A 19,889-nucleotide genomic window follows, 5' to 3' on the forward strand; every position below is an offset into this window, starting at 1 on the left:
AGGGCCTGTAGGACCTGCCTTGTTGATAGTGTTGTTAAGAAGGTAGAAACTAGGGCCTGTAGGACCTGCCTTGTTGATAGTGTTGTTAAGAAGGTAGAAACTAGGGCCTGTAGGACCTGCCTTGTTGATAGTGTTGTTAAGAAGGTAGAACAGCCCTTTTAGTCACCTCAACTTGCTCAATTTCCACATTATTTATTACAAGATTTAGTTGACGTTTAGGGTTTAGTGAATGATTTTTCCCAAATACAATGCTTTTAGTTAACTTATTCCTTGCCACCCATTCTGAAACTATCTGCAGCTCTTTAAGTGTTGCAGTCATTTCAGTCACGATAGTAGCTGACATGTATAGTGTTCAGTCATTTCAGTCACGATAGTAGCTGACATGTATAGTGTTCAGTCATTTCAGTCACGATAGTAGCTGACATGTATAGTGTTCAGTCATACGCATACATGGCAGGTCATTAGTTAGTAAATATTTAAAAAAGTAAAGGGCCTAGACAGCTGCCCTGAGGAATTCCTGATTCTACCTGGATTATGGTTGAGAGGCTTCCATTAAAGAACACCCTCTGTGTTCTGTTAGACAGGTAACTCTTTATCCACAAAAAAAGCCTCTCGGCTTTAAAAGCCGCACTGAAGTCTAACAAAACAGCTCCCACAATCTTTTTTTATCATACATTTCTCTCAGCCAATCATCAGTCGTTTGTGTAAGTGCTGTGCTTGTTGAATGTCCTTCCCTATAAGCTGTAAGTTTGTTGTCAATTTGCTTACTGTAAAATACCATTGTATCTGGTCAAACACCATTTGAAATGAAAGTTTACTAAGGGTTGGAAACAGGCTGATTGGTCACCAATTTGAGTCAGTAAAGGGGGCTTTTACTATTCTTAGGTAGAGGTGTGACTTTTGCTTAACCTCCAGGCCTGAGGGCCACACACTTTCCAGTTGGCTTAAATTGAAGATAAATTGAAGATATGGCAAATACGAGTGGCAATATCGTCCGCTATCATCCTCAGTAATCATCCTCAGTAATTTTCCATCCAAGTTGTCAGGTGGCTTGTCATTGTTGATTTTTTTTACCTCTTCCACACACACTTTACTGAATTCAAAATTACAGTTCTCTCTTTCATAATCTGGTCAGATATACTTGGATGTGTAGTGTTGGCGTTTGTTGCTGGCATGTCATGCCTAAGTTGACCAATCTTGTCAAATATTTTTTTTTTTTAAGTAGTTGGCAATATCAGTTGGTTTTGTGATGAATCGTCTGATTCGTTGAATGATGGAGCTTGGAGTTAGCCTTTTTCCCAAAAATGTAATTGAATGTGCTCCAATGCTTTTTAATATCATTCTTAATGTCATTTATCTTTGTTTCATAGTGTAGTTTCTTCTTCTTTTTATTCGGTTTAGTCACATGATTTCTCAATTTGCAGGACTTTTGCCAATCGGTTGTACAGCCAGACTTATTTGCCATTCCTTTCGCCTCGTCCCTCTCAACCATAACATTTTTCAATTCCTCATCAATCCACAAGGATTTAACAGGTTTTTACAGTCATTTTCTTAATGGGTACCTGCTTATTAGTAACTGGGATGAGCAAGTTCATAAATGTGTCAAGTGCAGCGTCTGGTTGCTCCTCATTACACACCACAGACCAGCAGCGTCTGGTTGCTCCTCATTACACACCACAGACCAGCAGATATTCTTTACATCAACAACATCACTACAAAACTTATTGTATGACCTCATATACACTATATTAGGCCCAGCCTGACCTCTTGTACACTATATTAGACCCAGCCTGACCTCATATACACTATATTAGGCCCAGCCTGACTTCTTGTACACTATATTAGACCCAGCCTGACCTCTTATACACTATATTAGGCCCAGCCTTTGGAACTGTGGTTTTCCTAGATATGGCTACTATATTGTGATCACTACATCCTATGGATTTGGATACTGCTTTAAAGCACATTTCTGCAGCGATAGTAAAGATGTGATCAATACGTATTGATGATTCATTCCTGTGCTGTTTGTAACTACCCTGGTAGGTTCACTGATCCAGGTTGCAGTTTGAAGCTTTTTATTTAGTATTTTTGTCTTTATTTTATTTCACCTTTATTTAATCAGGTAGGTTAAGAGTTGAGTCGAGAACAAGTTCTCGTTTATAACTGCGACCTGGCCAAGATAAAGCGAAGCAGTTTGACACATACAACAACTCAGAGTTACACATGAAATAAACAAAACATACAGTCATTAATACAGTAGAAAAAGGTCTATATACAGTGTGTGTAAATGAGGTAAGATAAGGGAGGTAAGGCAATAAAATAGGCCATAGTGGCAATTACGATATAACAATTAAACACTGGAGTGATAGATGTGCAAGTAGAGATACTGGGGTGCAAAGGAGCAGAATTCATAAATAAATACAGTATGGGGATGAGGTAGTTGGATGGGCTATTTACAGATGGGCTATGTACAGGTGCAATGATCTGTGAGCTGCTCTGACAGCTGATGCTTGAAGTTAGTGAGGGAGATAAGAGTCTCCAGCTTCTGAGATTTTTGCAGTTTGTTTTTTTGCAGTTTGTTCCAGTAATTGGCAGCAGAGAACTGGAAGGAAAGGTGGCCAAAGTAGGAATTGGCTTTGGGGATGACCAGTGAAATATACCTGCTGGAGCGCGTGCTACGGGTAGGTGTTGCTATGGTGATCAGTGAACTGAGATAAGGCGGGGCTTTACATTTACTTTTTTTATAGACTTATAGATGACCTGGAGCCAGTGGGTTTGGCGACGACTATGTAGTGAGGCCCAGCCAACGAGAGCGTACAGGTCGCAGTGGTGGGTAGTATATGGGGCTTTCGTGATAAAAATGGATGGCACTGTGATAGACTGCATCCAGTTTGCTGAGTAGAGTGTTAGGGGGATATTTTGTAAAGGACATCGCCAAAGTAAAAGGATCGGTAGGTCAGTTTTACGAGGGTTTGTTTGGCGGCATGAGGGAAGGAGACTTAAAAAAGAAAAGTCTGCTTAAAAGAGCTGCTAACCTAGCTAAAAACTGCTAACGTTAGCCTATAACCCTCGGGCAAGTAAACAATTGGCGCATTGAAACTCTCAGTGATCCAGTTTCTCCCGATACAAAGCATAGTAGATACCACTCCTACCACGCTGGAACCGTTAATAGACTTGGAAAACTCCTCTGGGACTTCGTTATCTTGACGGCTAACGTTAGCAGTTCAGCTAGGTTAGCGGCTCTTTCAAGCGGACTTTAATCTGTCAGTCAAGCGGGATTCCGGGAAATGAAATGATGGCTGTTAAAAGACGACGCAGACGACGCAGCGGCAAAAAACAAGTTTGGCAATTTATGTTGAACAAAGGTTGTTATGTTTTAGTTAAAATAACAAACTGAGTCGTTCCAACCGGTACAGTGTTCAGCTGCGCACTCTGATGACATAGTGAGGGAGCGGACATCGTTACATATTACTGACATCATACCGACTGTTATTATCTATCTATTATCTATTATTATCTATGCATAGTCACTTTAATAACTCTGCCTACATGTACATATTACCTCAATCACCTCGACACCCCCTGCACATTGACTCTGTAGCGGTACCCCCCTGTATATAATCTCACTATTGTTATTTACTGCTGCTATTTAATTATTTGTTTTTCTTATCTCTTACTTTTTGCTGTTGTATTTTCTTAAAACTGCATTGTTGGTTTGTTGGGCTTTGTAAGTAAGCATTTCACTGTAAGGTCTACTACACCTGTTGTATTGAGCATTTCACTGTAAGGTCTACTACACCTGATGTATTCAGCATTTCACTGTAAGGTCTACTACACCTGTTGTATTCAGCATTTCACTGTCAGGTCTACTACACCTGTTGTATTCAGCATTTCACTGTAAGTTCTACTACACCTGTTGTATTCAGCATTTCACTGTAAGGTCTACTACACCTGTTGTATTCAGCATTTCACTGTACGGTCTACTACACCTGTTGTATTCAGCATTTCACTGTAAGGTCTACTACACCTGTTGTATTCAGCATTTCACTGTAAGGTCTACTACACCTGTTGTATTCGGCGCATGTGACAAATACAATTTGATTTGATTTGACAGTTCTACATCTATATTAATGATTGTTAGATATTACTGACAGTTACCCACACATCAGTGCATATACATAAGATAAGAATGATTTAGGTCAGATAGAGGCATTGTGCTGTGAGGTAGTGCTTTTGTTAGGAGAAAGGCAGTTCCATGTGATCCTGTATAATACTGTGCGTTGACTTGAATTTGCTCTGGATTTGGGGACAGTGAAGAGACCCCTGGTTGCATTGTCTGGTGGGGTAAGTATGTCTGTCAGAGCTATATGATATGTAAATTGATTATACAGACAATATTGCATTTTTAACAAATTCATATTTTCTCACAAAAACAATAATTGATACAGTCAATCTCTACTCAACTTTGAGCCAAGAGAGACTGACATGCACACTGTTATATTATTGCCATATTAGCACAGCTAAGGCAGTTGTTCGCCCCAGGCTAAGGCCGTTGTTAGCCCCAGGCTAAGGCAGTTGTTAGCTCCAGGCTAAGGCAGTTGTTAGCTCCAGGCTAAGGCAGCTGTTAGCTCCAGGCTAAGGCAGCTGTTAGCCCCAGGCGAAGGCAGTTGTTCGCCCCAGGCTAAGGCAGTTGTTCGCCCCAGGCTAAGGCAGCTGTTAGCCCCAGGCTAAGGCAGCTGTTAGCCCCAGGCCAAGGCAGTTGTTAGCCCCAGGCCAAGGCAGTTGTTAACCCCAGGCTAAGGCAGTTGTTATCCCCAGGCTAAGGCAGTTGTTAGTCCCAGGCTAAGGTAGTTGTTAGCTCCAGGCTAAGGCAGTTGTTAGCCCCAGGCTAAGGCAGTTGTTAGCCCCAGGCTAAGGCAGTTGTTAGCCCCAGGCTAAGGCAGTTGTTTGCCCCAGGCTAAGGCAGTTGTTTGCCCCAGGCTAAGGCAGTTGTTTGCCCCAGGCTAAGGCAGTTGTTTGCCCCAGGCTAAGGCAGTTGTTAGTCCCAGGCTAAGGCAGTTGTTAGTCCCAGGCTAAGGCAGTTGTTAGTCCCAGGCTAAGGCAGTTGTTAGCCCAAGGCTAAGGCAGTTGTTTGCCCCAGGCTAAGGCAGTTGTTAGTCCCAGGCTAAGGCAGTTATTAGCCCCAGGCTAAGGAGGTTGTTAGTTCTCTATATACATCAATGAGGTCGCTCTTGCTGCTGGTGAGTCCCTGATCCACCTCTACGCAGACGACACCATTCTGTATACTTCCGGCCCTTCTTTGGACACTGTGTTAACAACCCTCCAGGCAAGCTTCAATGCCATACAACTCTCCTTCAGTGGCCTCCAATTGCTCTTAAATACAAGTAAAACTAAATGCATGCTCTTCAACCGATCGCTACCTACACCAACCCGCCTGTCCAACATCACTACTCTGGACGGCTCTGACTTAGAATACGTGGACAACTACAAATACTTAGGTGTCTGGTTAGACTGTAAACTCTCCTTCCAGACCCATATCAAACATCTCCAATCCAAAGTTAAATCTAGAATTGGCTTCCTATTTCGCAACAAAGCATCCTTCACTCATGCTGCCAAACATACCCTTGTAAAACTGACCATCCTACCAATCCTCGACTTTGGCGATGTCATTTACAAAATAGCCTCCAATACCCTACTCAACAAATTGGATGCAGTCTATCACAGTGCAATCCGTTTTGTCACCAAAGCACCATATACTACCCACCATTGCGACCTGTACGCTCTCGTTGGCTGGCCCTCGCTTCATACTCATCGCCAAACCCACTGGCTCCATGTCATCTACAAGACCCTGCTAGGTAAAGACCCCGCCTCTCCTTCCAGTTCTCTGCTGCCAATGACTGGAACGAACTACAAAAATCTCTCAAACTGGAAACACTTATCTCCCTCACTAGCTTTAAGCACCAACTGTCAGAGCATCTTACAGATTACTGCACCTGTACATAGCCCACCTATAATTTAGCCCAAACAACTACCTCTTTCCCAACTGTATTTAATTTATTTATTTATTTTGCTCCTTTGCATCCCATTATTTTTATTTCTACTTTGCACATTCTTCCATTGCAAAACTACCATTCCAGTGTTTTACTTGCTATATTGTATTTACTTTGCCACCATGGCCTTTTTTGCCTTTACCTCCCTTCTCACCTACTTTGCTCACATTGTATATAGACTTGTTTATACTGTATTATTGACTGTATGTTTGTTTTACTCCATGTGTAACTCTGTGTCGTTATATCTGTCGAACTGCTTTGCTTTATCTTGGCCAGGTCGCAATTGTAAATGAGAACTTGTTCTCAACTTGCCTACCTGGTTCAATAAAGGTGAAATAAATAAATAAAATAAATAAATAAAATAAAGTCCCAGGCTAAGGCAGTTGTTAGCCCCAGGCTAAGGCAGTTGTTAGCTCCAGGCTAAGGCAGCTGTTAGCCCCAGGCTAAGGCAGCTGTTAGCCCCAGGCTAAGGCAGCTGTTAGCCCCAGGCTAAGGCAGTTGTTAGCTCCAGGCTAAGGCAGCTGTTAGCCCCAGGCTAAGGCAGTTGTTAGCCCCAGGCTAAGGCAGCTGTTAGCCCCAGGCTAAGGCAGTTGTTAGCTCCAGGCTAAGGCAGTTGTTATCCCCAGGCTAAGGCAGTTGTTAGCCCCAGGCTAAGGCAGTTGTTAGCCCCAGGATAAGGCAGCTGTTAGCCCCAGGCTAAGGCAGCTGTTAGCCCCACGCTAAGGCAGTTGTTAGCCCCAGGCTAAGGCAGCTGTTAGCCCCACGCTAAGGCAGTTGTTAGCCCCAGGCTAATGCAGTTGTTAGCCCCAGGCTAATGCAGTTGTTAGCCCCAGGCTAAGGCAGCTGTTAGCCCCAGGCTAAGGCAGTTGTTAGCCCCAGGCTAAGGCAGTTGTTAGCCCCAGGCTAAGGCAGTTGTTAACCTTTCCCATTGTCCTACACTCCTAGATAAAAATGCTTTCAAAGGGTTCTTCGGGTGTTCGCATAGGAGAGCTCTTTTTGGTTCCATGTAGAACCCTCTCTGGAGAAAGTTCCAAATAGAACCCCAAAGATTCATCCTATGGGGACAGCCCAAAAAAACGTTTAGGTTCTAGATAGCATCTTTTTTTAAGAGTGTACCAATAACTTTTAACCCCAAGATATCCCATCTATAACTGTTTTCACACTCTATCTTGCTCTCTTCTTTGTAAGGGAGAGGTGCTTAAGCACTGATCAGTGAGATTTTAAACTGTGAGTGTTTTGAGACAGAGGGCGCAGAAAGAGAGAGAAAAAGAAAATAGTTTATCCAACACTAACAGATACATTCTTGACATTCCGAACTGAGTAGCAGCTTAATCTATCAAAGAGAGAGAGAGAGAGAGAGAGAGAGAGAGAGAGAGAGAGAGAGAGAGAGAGAGACAGAGAGACAGACAGAGAGACAGACAGACAGACAGCAACTTTTTGTCTGTCTGTCTATCTAAAATCCCCACAGGAGAACCCTTTGAAGAACCCCTTTTGGTTCCAGGTAGAACCCTTAATGCTTCCAGGTAGAACCATCTTGTTTCCAGGTAGAACCCTTTTGGTTCCAGGTAGAACCATTTTGGTTCCAGGTAGAACCCTTTTGGTTCCAGGTAGAACACCCTCCACCCCCTTCTCCACCTCTTCATTCTCACACTCACTCAACCCCCCAAAAAAAAAAAATGGTTACCTTTTAGTGAAAATATGGGTGCGTGTGTTAATGGGGATTATGGGGTTGGATCATGTGTTTGGGATTTAGGGAGCTTTCGCTGAGAAGGGGTGAATATGCTCCCACGTCCCTGGATGGAGTGAGAGGAGGGGAGGTGAGAGGGGGGGAAAGAAGAGATTAATTAGGGATTAATTATTTCACACACCAACACTGAAACCAGCACTAGCTTCCAGTATACCTAGTAAACTACGCAACACCCATACTAGCTTCCAGTATACCTAGTAAACTACGCAACACCCATACTAGCTTCCAGTATACCTAGTAAACTATGCAACACCCATACTAGCTTCCAGGTAATATCCAAGTATGTCTGGGTAATTAAATTACAACCCAAGTATGTCTGGGTAATTAAATTACAAACCAAGTATGTCTTGGTAATTAAATTACAACCCAACAATGTCTGGGTAATTAAATTACAACCCAAGTATGTCTTGGTAATTAAATTACAAACCAAGGGGCAACTTGGTATGTCTGGGTAATTAATTGCACTCACAGAGTCATCTGTACCCAACCATTAAACCAACAGACAGCACCAACTCAACTCTTGATTTCTGCACAGGTTTCTGCATATTACCTCTCTCTCTCTGTAGGTCATGATATTACCTCTCTCTCTCTGTAGGTCATGATATTACCTCTCTCTCTCTGTAGGTCATGATATTACCTCTCTCTGTAGGTCATGATATTACCTCTCTCTCTCTCTGTAGGTCATGATATTACCTCTCTCTGTATGTCATGATATTACCTCTCTCTGTAGGTCATGATATTACCTCTCTCTCTGTAGGTCATGATATTACCTCTCTCTCTCTGTAGGTCATGATATTACCTCTCTCTGTAGGTCATGATATTACCTCTCTCTCTGTAGGTCATAATATTACCTCTCTCTCTGTAGGTCATAATATTACCTCTCTCTCTGTAGGTCATAATATTACCTCTCTCTCTCTGTAGGTCATAATATTACCTCTCTCTCTCTGTAGGTCATGATATTACCTCTCTCTCTCTCTGTAGGTCATGATATTACCTCTCTCTCTCTGTAGGTCATGATATTACCTCTCTCTGTAGGTCATAATATTACCTCTCTCTCTGTAGGTCATAATATTACCTCTCTCTCTGTAGGTCATAATATTACCTCTCTCTCTCTGTAGGTCATGATATTACCTCTCTCTCTCTGTAGGTCATGATATTACCTCTCTCTCTGTAGGTCATAATATTACCTCTCTCTCTGTAGGTCATGATATTACCTCTCTCTCTCTGTAGGTCATGATATTACCTCTCTCTCTCTCTGTAGGTCATAATATTACCTCTCTCTCTCTGTAGGTCATGATATTACCTCTCTCTCTGTAGGTCATAATATTACCTCTCTCTCTGTAGGTCATGATATTACCTCTCTCTCTCTGTAGGTCATAATATTACCTCTCTCTCTCTCTGTAGGTCATAATATTACCTCTCTCTCTCTGTAGGTCATGATATTACCTCTCTCTGTAGGTCATGATATTACCTCTCTCTCTGTAGGTCATAATATTACCTCTCTCTCTCTGTAGGTCATGATATTACCTCTCTCTCTGTAGGTCATAATATTACCTCTCTCTCTGTAGGTCATGACATTACCTCTCTCTCTCTGTAGGTCATGATATTACCTCTCTCTCTCTCTGTAGGTCATGATATTACCTCTCTCTGTAGGTCATGATATTACCTCTCTCTCTCTGTAGGTCATAATATTACCTCTCTCTCTCTGTAGGTCATAATATTACCTCTCTCTCTCTGTAGGTCATACTATTACCTCTCTCTCTCTGTAGGTCATGATATTACCTCTCTCTCTCTCTGTAGGTCATAATATTACCTCTCTCTCTCTGTAGGTCATGATATTACCTCTCTCTGTAGGTCATGATATTACCTCTCTCTGTAGGTCATGATATTACCAGCTCCTTGGAGCCAGCGAACATTGACACCAGTATCCTGGAGGACTACATCGGTAAGGAGGACGACAGCACTGACATGTGAGTGACTCAGAGCGATAGCCGGATCAAATGACAGTAACGTGTTTCAGGTCGTCCCCTCCACGTGTCAGTCCGCTTTTCTTTTTCTTCAGTTTATTTCCTATTTCCCACATCAGTTGTTGCTGTATTTTCTACCTTTACCATAGGAGTTGTCTACAGCCCAAACAGATCTGGGATCAGCTTATAAATACGACCCAACAACAACCTTTTTCTAACCAGGGTCATCTTTTGGCACCAAACAGATAAAAACAACTACCTGGACTTTAAGAATTTGTTCTTAATTAACTGACTAACCTAGTTAAATAAAGGTTCAATTAATTTAAATAAATAAATAAATAAACAACAACAATTTCATAACATTTCCACCGGAACTGATAATAACGAAACACAACTGTATCTTTCGTCTCTGTGTTTTTCCAGCTGTTTCTCTGAGGTCCACAGCGGTGCCCCAGGGGCTAACTCCTACTCGTTAACCCAGGCCGGAGTCTCCTCTGCTGGGAGTCTATTGTGTGGCGTGAGCTCCCCTATCTCCCTACGTCAAGGAAACCCCCAGTCCCACCAGACACCCTATCCCCCACCCCCTCCTCTGGGCCTGCTGAGACACAACAACTACCCTTGCCTGGGGCAACAGCACCACCAGCAGAACCAGAACCACCACATCAAGCCTGAACACAGAGGAAACTACGCACCTGGGTGAGTTGACTGGGTCAGAGAGGAGATGTGTAAGGGACTGGGAGGAGATGTGTAAGGGACTGGGAGGAGATGTGTAAGGGACTGGGAGGAGATGTGTAAGGGACTGGGAGGAGATGTGTGAGGGACTGGGTCGAGATGTGTAAGGGACTGGGTCGAGATGTGTAAGGGACTGGGTCGAGATGTGTAAGGGACTGGGTCGAGATGTGTAAGGGACTGGGAGGAGATGTGTAAGGGACTGGGAGGAGATGTGTAAGGGACTGGGAGATGTGTGAGGGACTGGGAGGAGATGTGTGAGGGACTGGGAGGAGATGTGTAAGGGACTGGGAGGAGATGTGTAAGGGACTGGGAGGAGATGTGTAAGGGACTGGGTCAGGGAGGAGATGTGTAAGGGACTGGGAGGAGATGTGTAAGGGACTGGGAGGAGATGTGTGAGGGACTGGGAGGAGATGTGTGAGGGACTGGGAGGAGATGTGTAAGGGACTGGGAGGAGATGTGTAAGGGACTGGGAGGAGATGTGTAAGGGACTGGGAGGAGATGTGTGAGGGACTGGGTGGAGATGTGTGAGGGACTGGGTCGAGATGTGTGAGGGACTGGGTCGAGATGTGTAAGGGACTGGGTCGAGATGTGTAAGGGACTGGGTCGAGATGTGTAAGGGACTGGGAGGAGATGTGTGAGGGACTGGGAGGAGATGTGTGAGGGACTGGGAGGAGATGTGTAAGGGACTGGGTCAGGGAGGAGATGTGTAAGGGACTGGGAGGAGATGTGTAAGGGACTGGGAGGAGATGTGTAAGGGACTGGGTCAGGGAGGAGATGTGTAAGGGACTGGGAGGAGATGTGTAAGGGACTGGGAGGAGATGTGTGAGGGACTGGGAGGAGATGTGTGAGGGACTGGGAGGAGATGTGTGAGGGACTGGGAGGAGATGTGTAAGGGACTGGGAGGAGATGTGTAAGGGACTGGGAGGAGATGTGTAAGGGACTGGGAGGAGATGTGTAAGGGACTGGGAGGAGATGTGTAAGGGACTGGGAGGAGATGTGTAAGGGACTGGGAGGAGATGTGTAAGGGACTGGGAGGAGATGTGTAAGGGACTGGGACAGGGAGGAGATGTGTAAGGGACTGGGAGGAGATGTGTAAGGGACTGGGAGGAGATGTGTAAGGGACTGGGAGGAGATGTGTAAGGGACTGGGAGGAGATGTGTAAGGGACTGGGAGGAGATGTGTAAGGGACTGGGAGGAGATGTGTAAGGGACTGGGAGGAGATGTGTAAGGGACTGGGAGGAGATGTGTAAGGGACTGGGAGGAGATGTGTAAGGGACTGGGAGGAGATGTGTAAGGGACTGGGAGGAGATGTGTAAGGGACTGGGAGGAGATGTGTAAGGGACTGGGAGGAGATGTGTAAGGGACTGGGAGGAGATGTGTAAGGGACTGGGAGGAGATGTGTAAGGGACTGGGAGGAGATGTGTAAGGGACTGGGACAGAGAGGAGATGTGTAAGGGACTGGGAGGAGATGTGTAAGGGACTGGGACAGAGAGGAGATGTGTAAGGGACTGGGAGGAGATGTGTAAGGGACTGGGAGGAGATGTGTGAGGGACTGGGAGGAGATGTGTAAGGGACTGGGAGGAGATGTGTAAGGGACTGGGAGGAGATGTGTAAGGGACTGGGAGGAGATGTGTAAGGGACTGGGAGGAGATGTGTAAGGGACTGGGAGGAGATGTGTAAGGGACTGGGAGGAGATGTGTAAGGGACTGGGAGGAGATGTGTAAGGGACTGGGAGGAGATGTGTAAGGGACTGGGAGGAGATGTGTAAGGGACTGGGAGGAGATGTGTAAGGGACTGGGAGGAGATGTGTAAGGGACTGGGAGGAGATGTGTAAGGGACTGGGAGGAGATGTGTAAGGGACTGGGAGGAGATGTGTAAGGGACTGGGAGGAGATGTGTAAGGGACTGGGAGGAGATGTGTAAGGGACTGGGAGGAGATGTGTAAGGGACTGGGAGGAGATGTGTAAGGGACTGGGAGGAGATGTGTAAGGGACTGGGAGGAGATGTGTAAGGGACTGGGAGGAGATGTGTAAGGGACTGGGAGGAGATGTGTAAGGGACTGGGAGGAGATGTGTAAGGGACTTGTTGAGTTGTCAACTGACGTGAAGTCAACATGAAATCAACAACAACAACAACAAAATGTCAACATGTCGTTGGATTTAGGTTTAATAAAGTTGGGTGTAAATAAATACAAAAAACTCTTACGTTTGATAACTTTTTGGAGGGGGAGGGAGGCTGGGGGGGGTGCGGACTCCGGCCGCAAAACCTTGACCTGTAGGGGAGGGTCTGGGTGGGCGTCTGTCCGCGGTGGCGGTTCTGGCGCGGGACGCGGACCCCACTTTACCATTGTCTTAGTCCGCCTTATTGTCCGCCTCCGTGGCTCTCTCACCATGGCAACCCCTCTCAATGACCCCACTGGACAGAGGGGCTCGGGACAGAGGGACAGGGGCTCTGGCGCCTCTGGGCTGAGGGGCTCTGGCGCCTCTGGGCTGAGGGGCTCTGGCGCCTCTGGGCTGAGGGGCTCTGGCGCCTCTGGGCTGAGGGGCTCCGGCAGCGGCGCCGGACAGGCGGGAGGCTCCGGCAGCGGCGCCGGATAGGCGGGACGCTCCGGCAGCGGCGCCGGACAGGCGGGACGCTCCGGCAGCGGCGCCGGACAGGCGGGAGCACCTGCAGGGAGGAGACTGAGAGACAGCCTGGTGCGTGGGGCTGCCACAGGAACCACCAGGCTGGGGAGACCTTCAGGAGGCTTGGTGTTAGGAGGAGCCTGAAAGACCGGGCTGTGGGGGAGCACTGGAGCTCTGGTGCGCAACCTTGGCACCACTTCCCCAGGCTGGACAACTACTCTAGCCCGGACCCTCCAGAGTGCAGGCACAGGTTGAACCGGGCTGTGGGTAAGCACGGGAGATCTAGTGCTTATTACACGCACCTCTCCCCTAGGCTCCACTCCCACAGTTGCCCGGTACGAGCGGAGCGCAGGCAGAGGACGCACTGCACCCTCCCAGCGCCCCGGAGACACAGCACGCAGAGCCGGCGCAGGATAACCTGGACCAAAACTGCGTACCGGCGACCAGACCCGCTGAGCAGGCACCATACGCCCTGACTCAATGCCCACACTCGCATGGCACTCTCGGGGGGCTGCCCTATAGCGCACCGGGCTATGGACACGCACTGGCGACACCGTGCGCTTAACCGCATAACACGGTGCCTGACCAGTAATGCGCTGCTTATCATGAACACGAGGAGTGAGCTCAGGTCTGCTACCTGGCTTAGTACCACACCTCGTGTGCCCCCCCCAAAAAATTTTTTGGGGGCTGCCTCTTGTACCTGTCGCACTGCCGTGCTGGCTCCTCATATTGCCGCCGCTCAGCTCTCGCTGCCTCCAGCTCTGCTTTGGGGCTGCGATTTTCCCCAGCCTGTGCCCAGGGTCCCTCTCCGTTCAGTATCTCCTCCCATGTCCAGGAGTCCTGTGATGCTGGCCTCTGTTGTTGATGCTGCTGTCGTCGCTATCCTTTACCACGCCGCTTGGTCCGATTTGGGTGGGTGATTCTGTAATGAATTTCCTCTTCTTCCGAAGAGGAGAGGCGAAACGGATCAGAGGACCAATACGCGGCGTGGTAATTGTCCATGGTTCTTTTTAATGCGTAAAGGTACACATGAACAACTGACTACAGAAAAACAAGAAATGTGAAAACTCAAAACAGTCCTATCTGGTGCAGAGACAGGAACAATCACCCACAAACACACAGTGAAACCCAGGCTACCTAAGTATGATTCTCAATCAGAGACAACTAATGACACCTGCCTCTGATTGAGAACCATACTAGGCCGAAACATAGAAATTCCCAAAACCTAGAAAAACAAACATAGACTGCCCACCCAACTCACGCCCTGACCATACTAACTAAATACAAAACACAGGAAATAAAGGTCAGAACGTGACAATATCACTGTTTTCTCCTCGTGAAAAAAAAACAGAACTATCAATTTAGAAGAAAAAACATGTAAAATCTTATCCAGAGACACTTACATTCATCCTCAAGCAGCAATCCTTAGTTTAGTTCAGTTTAGTTTAGTTTAGTTCAGTTTAGTTTAGTTAGATTCGTTTAGTTTAGTTTAGTTTAGTTTAAACAATAACAACGTGATATCCTTAGTTTAGTTTAGTTTAGTTTAGTTTAGTTTCGTTTAGTTTCGTTTAGTTTAGTTTAAACAATAACCACGTGATTTCTCCGGCCGCTGTTTCTGTTAAAAACTTTAAAAAAGCTGATGGGGAAATGCGAAATGTTAACCACTCTCAAATTCATAGACAGAAGTATAGATGCAAAGCTTGACCATCCGTGATATAAACATTATAGTTTTAAACTATGAGCTGTATAGTGTTTATTTACATTGACTTTGTTTACAAACATTGGAGTAAAACAAGTTTATATTCTGGATTCTGATGGGGGTGACAGTTGAACTAAGCTCATAAGTTATATTCTTCAACAATCAATAGGTACATATCATTAATTTATAAGTACAAACAAATGGATGAAGCCACCTCAGATTGCCCCTTAAAGGGAAATTCCACTCAAAAGCTATCTTGTGAATGTTTATTTCATTAGTCCACTGTTTGGACTCAAGTCTTCAAGATCTAGAACTTTCTAACAGCAGAACGTGTCACAGTACGATGCGCTGTGACCCTTTCTGTATTTTAGAAAGTTCTAGATCTTGAAAAGTTATAGTAGATTAAGTGTTTCCTCAATAAAGCAAGCTATCAACAAAGTGTGTGCTTTATCCAACCTTGAGAATATTTCTGGATGTTCCAGGAGCCTTCCAGAGTCCCCCCCAGACTCCAGTTCTGAGCCGTACTCCCCTCAGCAGGTCAATGGTAAGTCTGAGACCTCTTTTTCCCTGACTCGACCCTGCCTCTCCTCTCTCTCTCACCCAATGCCTCTCCTCTCTCTCTCTCACCCCCTGCCTCTCCTCTCTCTCTCTCGCCCCCTGCCTCTCCTCTCTCTCTCTCACCCCCTGCCTCTCCTCTCTCTCTCTCGCCCTGCCTCTCCTCTCTCTTTCTCACACCTGCCTCTCCTCTCTCTCTCTCGCCCTGCCTCTACTCTCTCTCTCTCGCCCTGCCTCTCCTCTCTCTCTCTCACCCCCTGCCTCTCCTCTCTCTCTCTCACCCCCTGCCTCTCCTCTTTCTCTCTCGCCCTGCCTCTCCTCTCTCTTTCTCACACCTGCCTCTCCTCTCTCTCTCTCTCTCTCTCGCACCTGCCTCTCCTCTCTCTCTCTCGCCCCTGCCTCCTCTCTCTCTCGCCCCTGCCTCTCCTCTCTCTCTCTCGCCCCTGCCTCTCCTCTCTCTCTCTCGCCCCTGCCTCTCCTCTCTCTCTCGCCCCTGCCTCTCCTCTCTCTCTCCCCCGGTCTCTCCTCTCTCTCTTGCACCTGCCTCTCCTCTCTCTCTCTTGCTCCTGCCTCTCCTCTCTCTCTCTCTCACCCCTGTCTCTCCTCTCTCTCTCACCCCTGTCTCTCCTCTCTCTCTCGCCCCCTGTCTCTCCTCTCTCTCTCTCACTCTGCCTCTCCTCTCTCTCTTGCACCTGCCTCTCCTCTCTCTCTCGCCCCTGTCTCTCCTCTCTCTCGCACACCTGCCTCTCCTCTCTCTCTCTCGCCCCTGTTTCTCCTCTCTCTCTCACCCCTGTCTCTCCTCTCTCTCTCGCCCTGCCTCTCCTCTCTCTCTCTCACACCTGCCTCTCCTCTCTCTCTCTTGCACCTGCATCTCCTCTCTCTCTCTCTCACCCCTGTCTCTCCTCTCTCTCTCTCTCGCCCCCTGTCTCTCCTCTCTCTCTCTCACCCCTCTCTCTCCTCTCTCTCTCACCCTGTCTCTCCTCTCTCTCTCTCTCTCACCCCTGTCTCTCCTCTCTCTCTCACACCCCTCTCTCTCCTCTCTCTCTCACCCTGTCTCTCCTCTCTCTCTCTCTCGCCCCCTGTCTCTCCTCTCTCTCTCTCTCGCCCCCTGTCTCTCCTCTCTCTCTCTCTCGTCCCCTGTCTCTCCTCTCTCTCTCTCTCACCCCTGTCTCTCCTCTCTCTCTCACCCCTGTCTCTCCTCTCTCTCACCCCTGTCTCTCCTCTCTCTCTCTCACCCCTGTCTCTCCTCTCTCTCTCACACCCCTGTCTCTCCTCTCTCTCTCTCTCACCCCTGCCTTTCTCCTGCCTCGAACACAAAATAGACAAGAACAGAAAAAAAATAGAGAGAGAGAGAGAGAACTAGAGCGAAAACAAGAGAAACAGAAATGTTTGGTGACTCTAGACTCAGTCAGACAGGGAGTTAGTTAGTCAGGAAGTGTTTGGTGACTCAGTCAGACAGGGAGTTAGTTAGTCAGGAAGTGTTTTGTGACTCAGTCAGACAGGGAGTTAGTTAGTCAGGAAGTGTTTGGTGACTCTAGACTCATCGGAGGACTACGATGAGTCAGATCAGTGGTAAAACATAGAGTGGAGCCGGAGAGAGACTGATGAATCAGTATCTCTACACAGGTAGGTGTGTAGTATATACTTACAGACGGAAATACTGTCCCAAATGGCGCCCTATTCCCTATATAGTGCACTACTTTTGAACAGGGCCACTGGGGACCATAGAAATGAGTGCACTATGTAGGGAATAGGGCGCCATTTGGGACAGTGCATAGTTGTGCAGTAAGTCTCTCCACAGGTAAAATAGGTGTGTTGTAGACTCATACGGTCCGTCCGTCTCTCTCTGCCGTGCTTCTGTTCAGATCAATAGATGTTACTGATCTCTTCTGGTCATTTAAATGGAAGAACAAAGAGTTCGACAAAATTTAGTTAATAAGTTGGTGTAAATCAATACATTCTTTACAGAGAAAATCTCCTGTGTCATTTATTGTTTTAAACTTTATCCAATTTATCTGGAGACGAAATTTGATCATAGGAGAACTTAAATACAGTTAAAAAAAAATGTCTTCTTTTTTTTCGCTCTGTGGAAAATCGTGTTTGATATGGAATCTAGATTCTAAAATCTGCTTTCTTAAATACCTGATGGAACTGTGAAATGTTGTCATAATAATAAAAAAATACATAATAGCTGGATTTCATTGAATATATTTCAATACATTTCTCACTGAAATTCTAGGTATATTTCTGAATTCCAATACACGTTGTAGTAGGCTATACAAACTCACAATGTAGCCTGCTTACGTCAACACAATGTACTCACGTCCACCTGTGTTGGTCTTTCCCATCAGTGAGAAGGTGCGGGAAGGTCTTATCTGATTGGCTGAGCTCCAGGAAGGAACAATGGAAAGTACCATTAGCCTAAGGTGGAGGGAACCTGGACTGATTACACACTAGATGAGGAATTAAATATAATATGACAATATTGGATATAGATCTTAGTGATGGGAACGTTGACCAGTTGGGAACGTTGACCAGATTTGAAGGTTGACCAGATTTGAAGGTTGACCATATTTGAAAGTTGACCAGATTTGAAGGTTGACCAGATGGGAAGGTTGACAAGATGGGAAGGTTGACCAGATGGGAAGGTTGACCAGATTTTAAAGGTTGACCAGATTTGAAGGTTGACCAGATTTTAAAGGTTGACCAGATGGGAAGGTTGACCAGATGGGAAGGTTGACCAGATTTGAAGGTTGACCAGATGGGAAGGTTGACCAGATTTGAAGGTTGACCAGATGGGAAGGTTGACCAGATTTGAAGGTTGACCAGATGGGAAGGTTGACAAGATGGGAAGGTTGACCAGATGGGAAGGTTGACCAGATTTTAAAGGTTGACCAGATTTGAAGGTTGACCAGATTTGAAGGTTGACCGTATTTGAAAGGTTGACCAGATTTTAAAGGTTGACCAGATGGGAAGGTTGACAAGATGGGAAGGTTGACCAGATTTGAAGGTTGACCAGATGGGAAGGTTGACCAGATTTGAAGGTTGACCAGATGGGAAGGTTGACCAGATTTGAAGGTTGACCAGATGGGAAGGTTGACCAGATGGGAAGGTTGACCAGATTTGAAGGTTGACCAGATTTGAAGGTTGACCAGATGGGAAGGTTGACCAGATGGGAAGGTTGACCAGATCGGAAGGTTGACCAGATTTTAAGGTTGACCAGATGGGAAGGTTGACCAGATCGGAATGTTGATCCCTGTCTTCATCCCTGTCTTCCTCCCTCTCTTCCTCCCTGTCTTCCTCCCTGTCTTTCTCCCTCTCTTCCTCCCTGTCTTCCTCCCTGTCTTCCTGTCTTCATCCCTGTCTTCCTCCCTGTCTTCCTCCCTGTCTTCATCCCTGTCTTCCTCCCTGTCTTCCTCCCTGTCTTTCTCCCTCTCTTCCTCCCTGTCTTCCTCCCTGTCTTCCTGTCTTCATCCATGTCTTCCTCCCTGTCTTCCTGTCTTCATCCCTGTCTTCCTCCCTGTCTTCCTGTCTTCATCCCTGTCTTCCTCCCTGTCTTCCTGTCTTCATCCCTGTCTTCCTCCCTGTCTTCCTGTCTTCATCCCTGTCTTCCTCCCTGTCTTCCTCCCTGTCTTCCTGTCTTCCTCCCTGTCTTCCTCCCTGTCTTCCTCCCTGTCTTCCTCCCTGTCTTCCTCCCTGTCTTCCTCCCTGTCTTCATCCCTGTCTTCCTCCCTGTCTTCCTCACTGTCTTCCAGACACTCATATGCTGAGGACCATGACACCAGAGAACATGTGTCACATGACCCCGCCACCTCTACCCCCACATGGCCACGGCTATCCCAACATGCACCGGGACATGTACCTGAAGGCCGAGCCAATGATCTCACAGTACCCTGTTGGCCCCGCCTCCAGTGGGAGTGGACAAGACCTGCAACAGACTCAGCTGATGCATCAACTCCTTCAACAGCAGGAGTGAGTGATCGATCAACCAATCAATCAATCAACCAATCAATCAATCAATCAATCAATCAATCAATCAATCAGCCAATCACTTACTACTGCAGCACTCACAGCAGGGCCAGCTGTGAGAGATGGGTGTAGGAGAGAGGGAGGGAGAGATGGATGAGAGAGTGTAGAGGGAGGGAGTGTAGAGGGAGGGAGTGTAGAGGGAGGGAGAGATGGATGAGAGAGTGTAGAGGGAGGGAGTGTAGAGGGAGGGAGTGTAGAGGGAGGGAGAGATGGATGAGAGAGGGATGGAAGGATGGTAAGAGAGAGAGAAGAGGGAGGAGTGAAAGCTGTTTGATAAGGGAGGAGAGGGGTGTCACCAGGAACTGCAGCACACAGCAGGGCCAGGAGTGAAGGAGGGAGGGAGAAGGGAGTGTAGAGGGAGGGAGTGTAGAGGGAGGGTGAAGGGAGTGTAGAGGGAGGGAGGAGGGAGTGTAGAGGGAGGGAGAAGGGAGTGTAGAGGGAGGGAGAAGGGAGTGTAGAGGGAGGGAGGAAGGGAGTGTAGAGGGAG

The 19,889-nt window shown here is 46.8% G+C and overlaps 1 protein-coding gene across 8 annotated transcripts in view; it reads left to right on the top strand.

Annotated features, from left to right (window-relative positions):
• Positions 1 to 19,889, top strand: part of LOC118379500 (myelin regulatory factor-like) — a 116,102-nt gene that overhangs the window by 51,372 nt on the left and 44,841 nt on the right. For all 8 annotated transcript variants that reach the window (XM_052481061.1, XM_052481064.1, XM_052481059.1 and 5 more), the window contains 4 exons: positions 9,677 to 9,767; positions 10,188 to 10,460; positions 15,301 to 15,362; positions 19,129 to 19,345. In XM_052481061.1, coding sequence (XP_052337021.1) covers positions 9,677 to 9,767; positions 10,188 to 10,460; positions 15,301 to 15,362; positions 19,129 to 19,345 — 643 coding nt within the window. The remainder of the gene's footprint in view (positions 1 to 9,676; positions 9,768 to 10,187; positions 10,461 to 15,300; positions 15,363 to 19,128; positions 19,346 to 19,889) is intronic.

The sequence above is a fragment of the Oncorhynchus keta genome, chromosome 26, assembly GCF_023373465.1.
Source record: "Oncorhynchus keta strain PuntledgeMale-10-30-2019 chromosome 26, Oket_V2, whole genome shotgun sequence".
Classification (NCBI taxonomy): domain Eukaryota; kingdom Metazoa; phylum Chordata; class Actinopteri; order Salmoniformes; family Salmonidae; genus Oncorhynchus; species Oncorhynchus keta.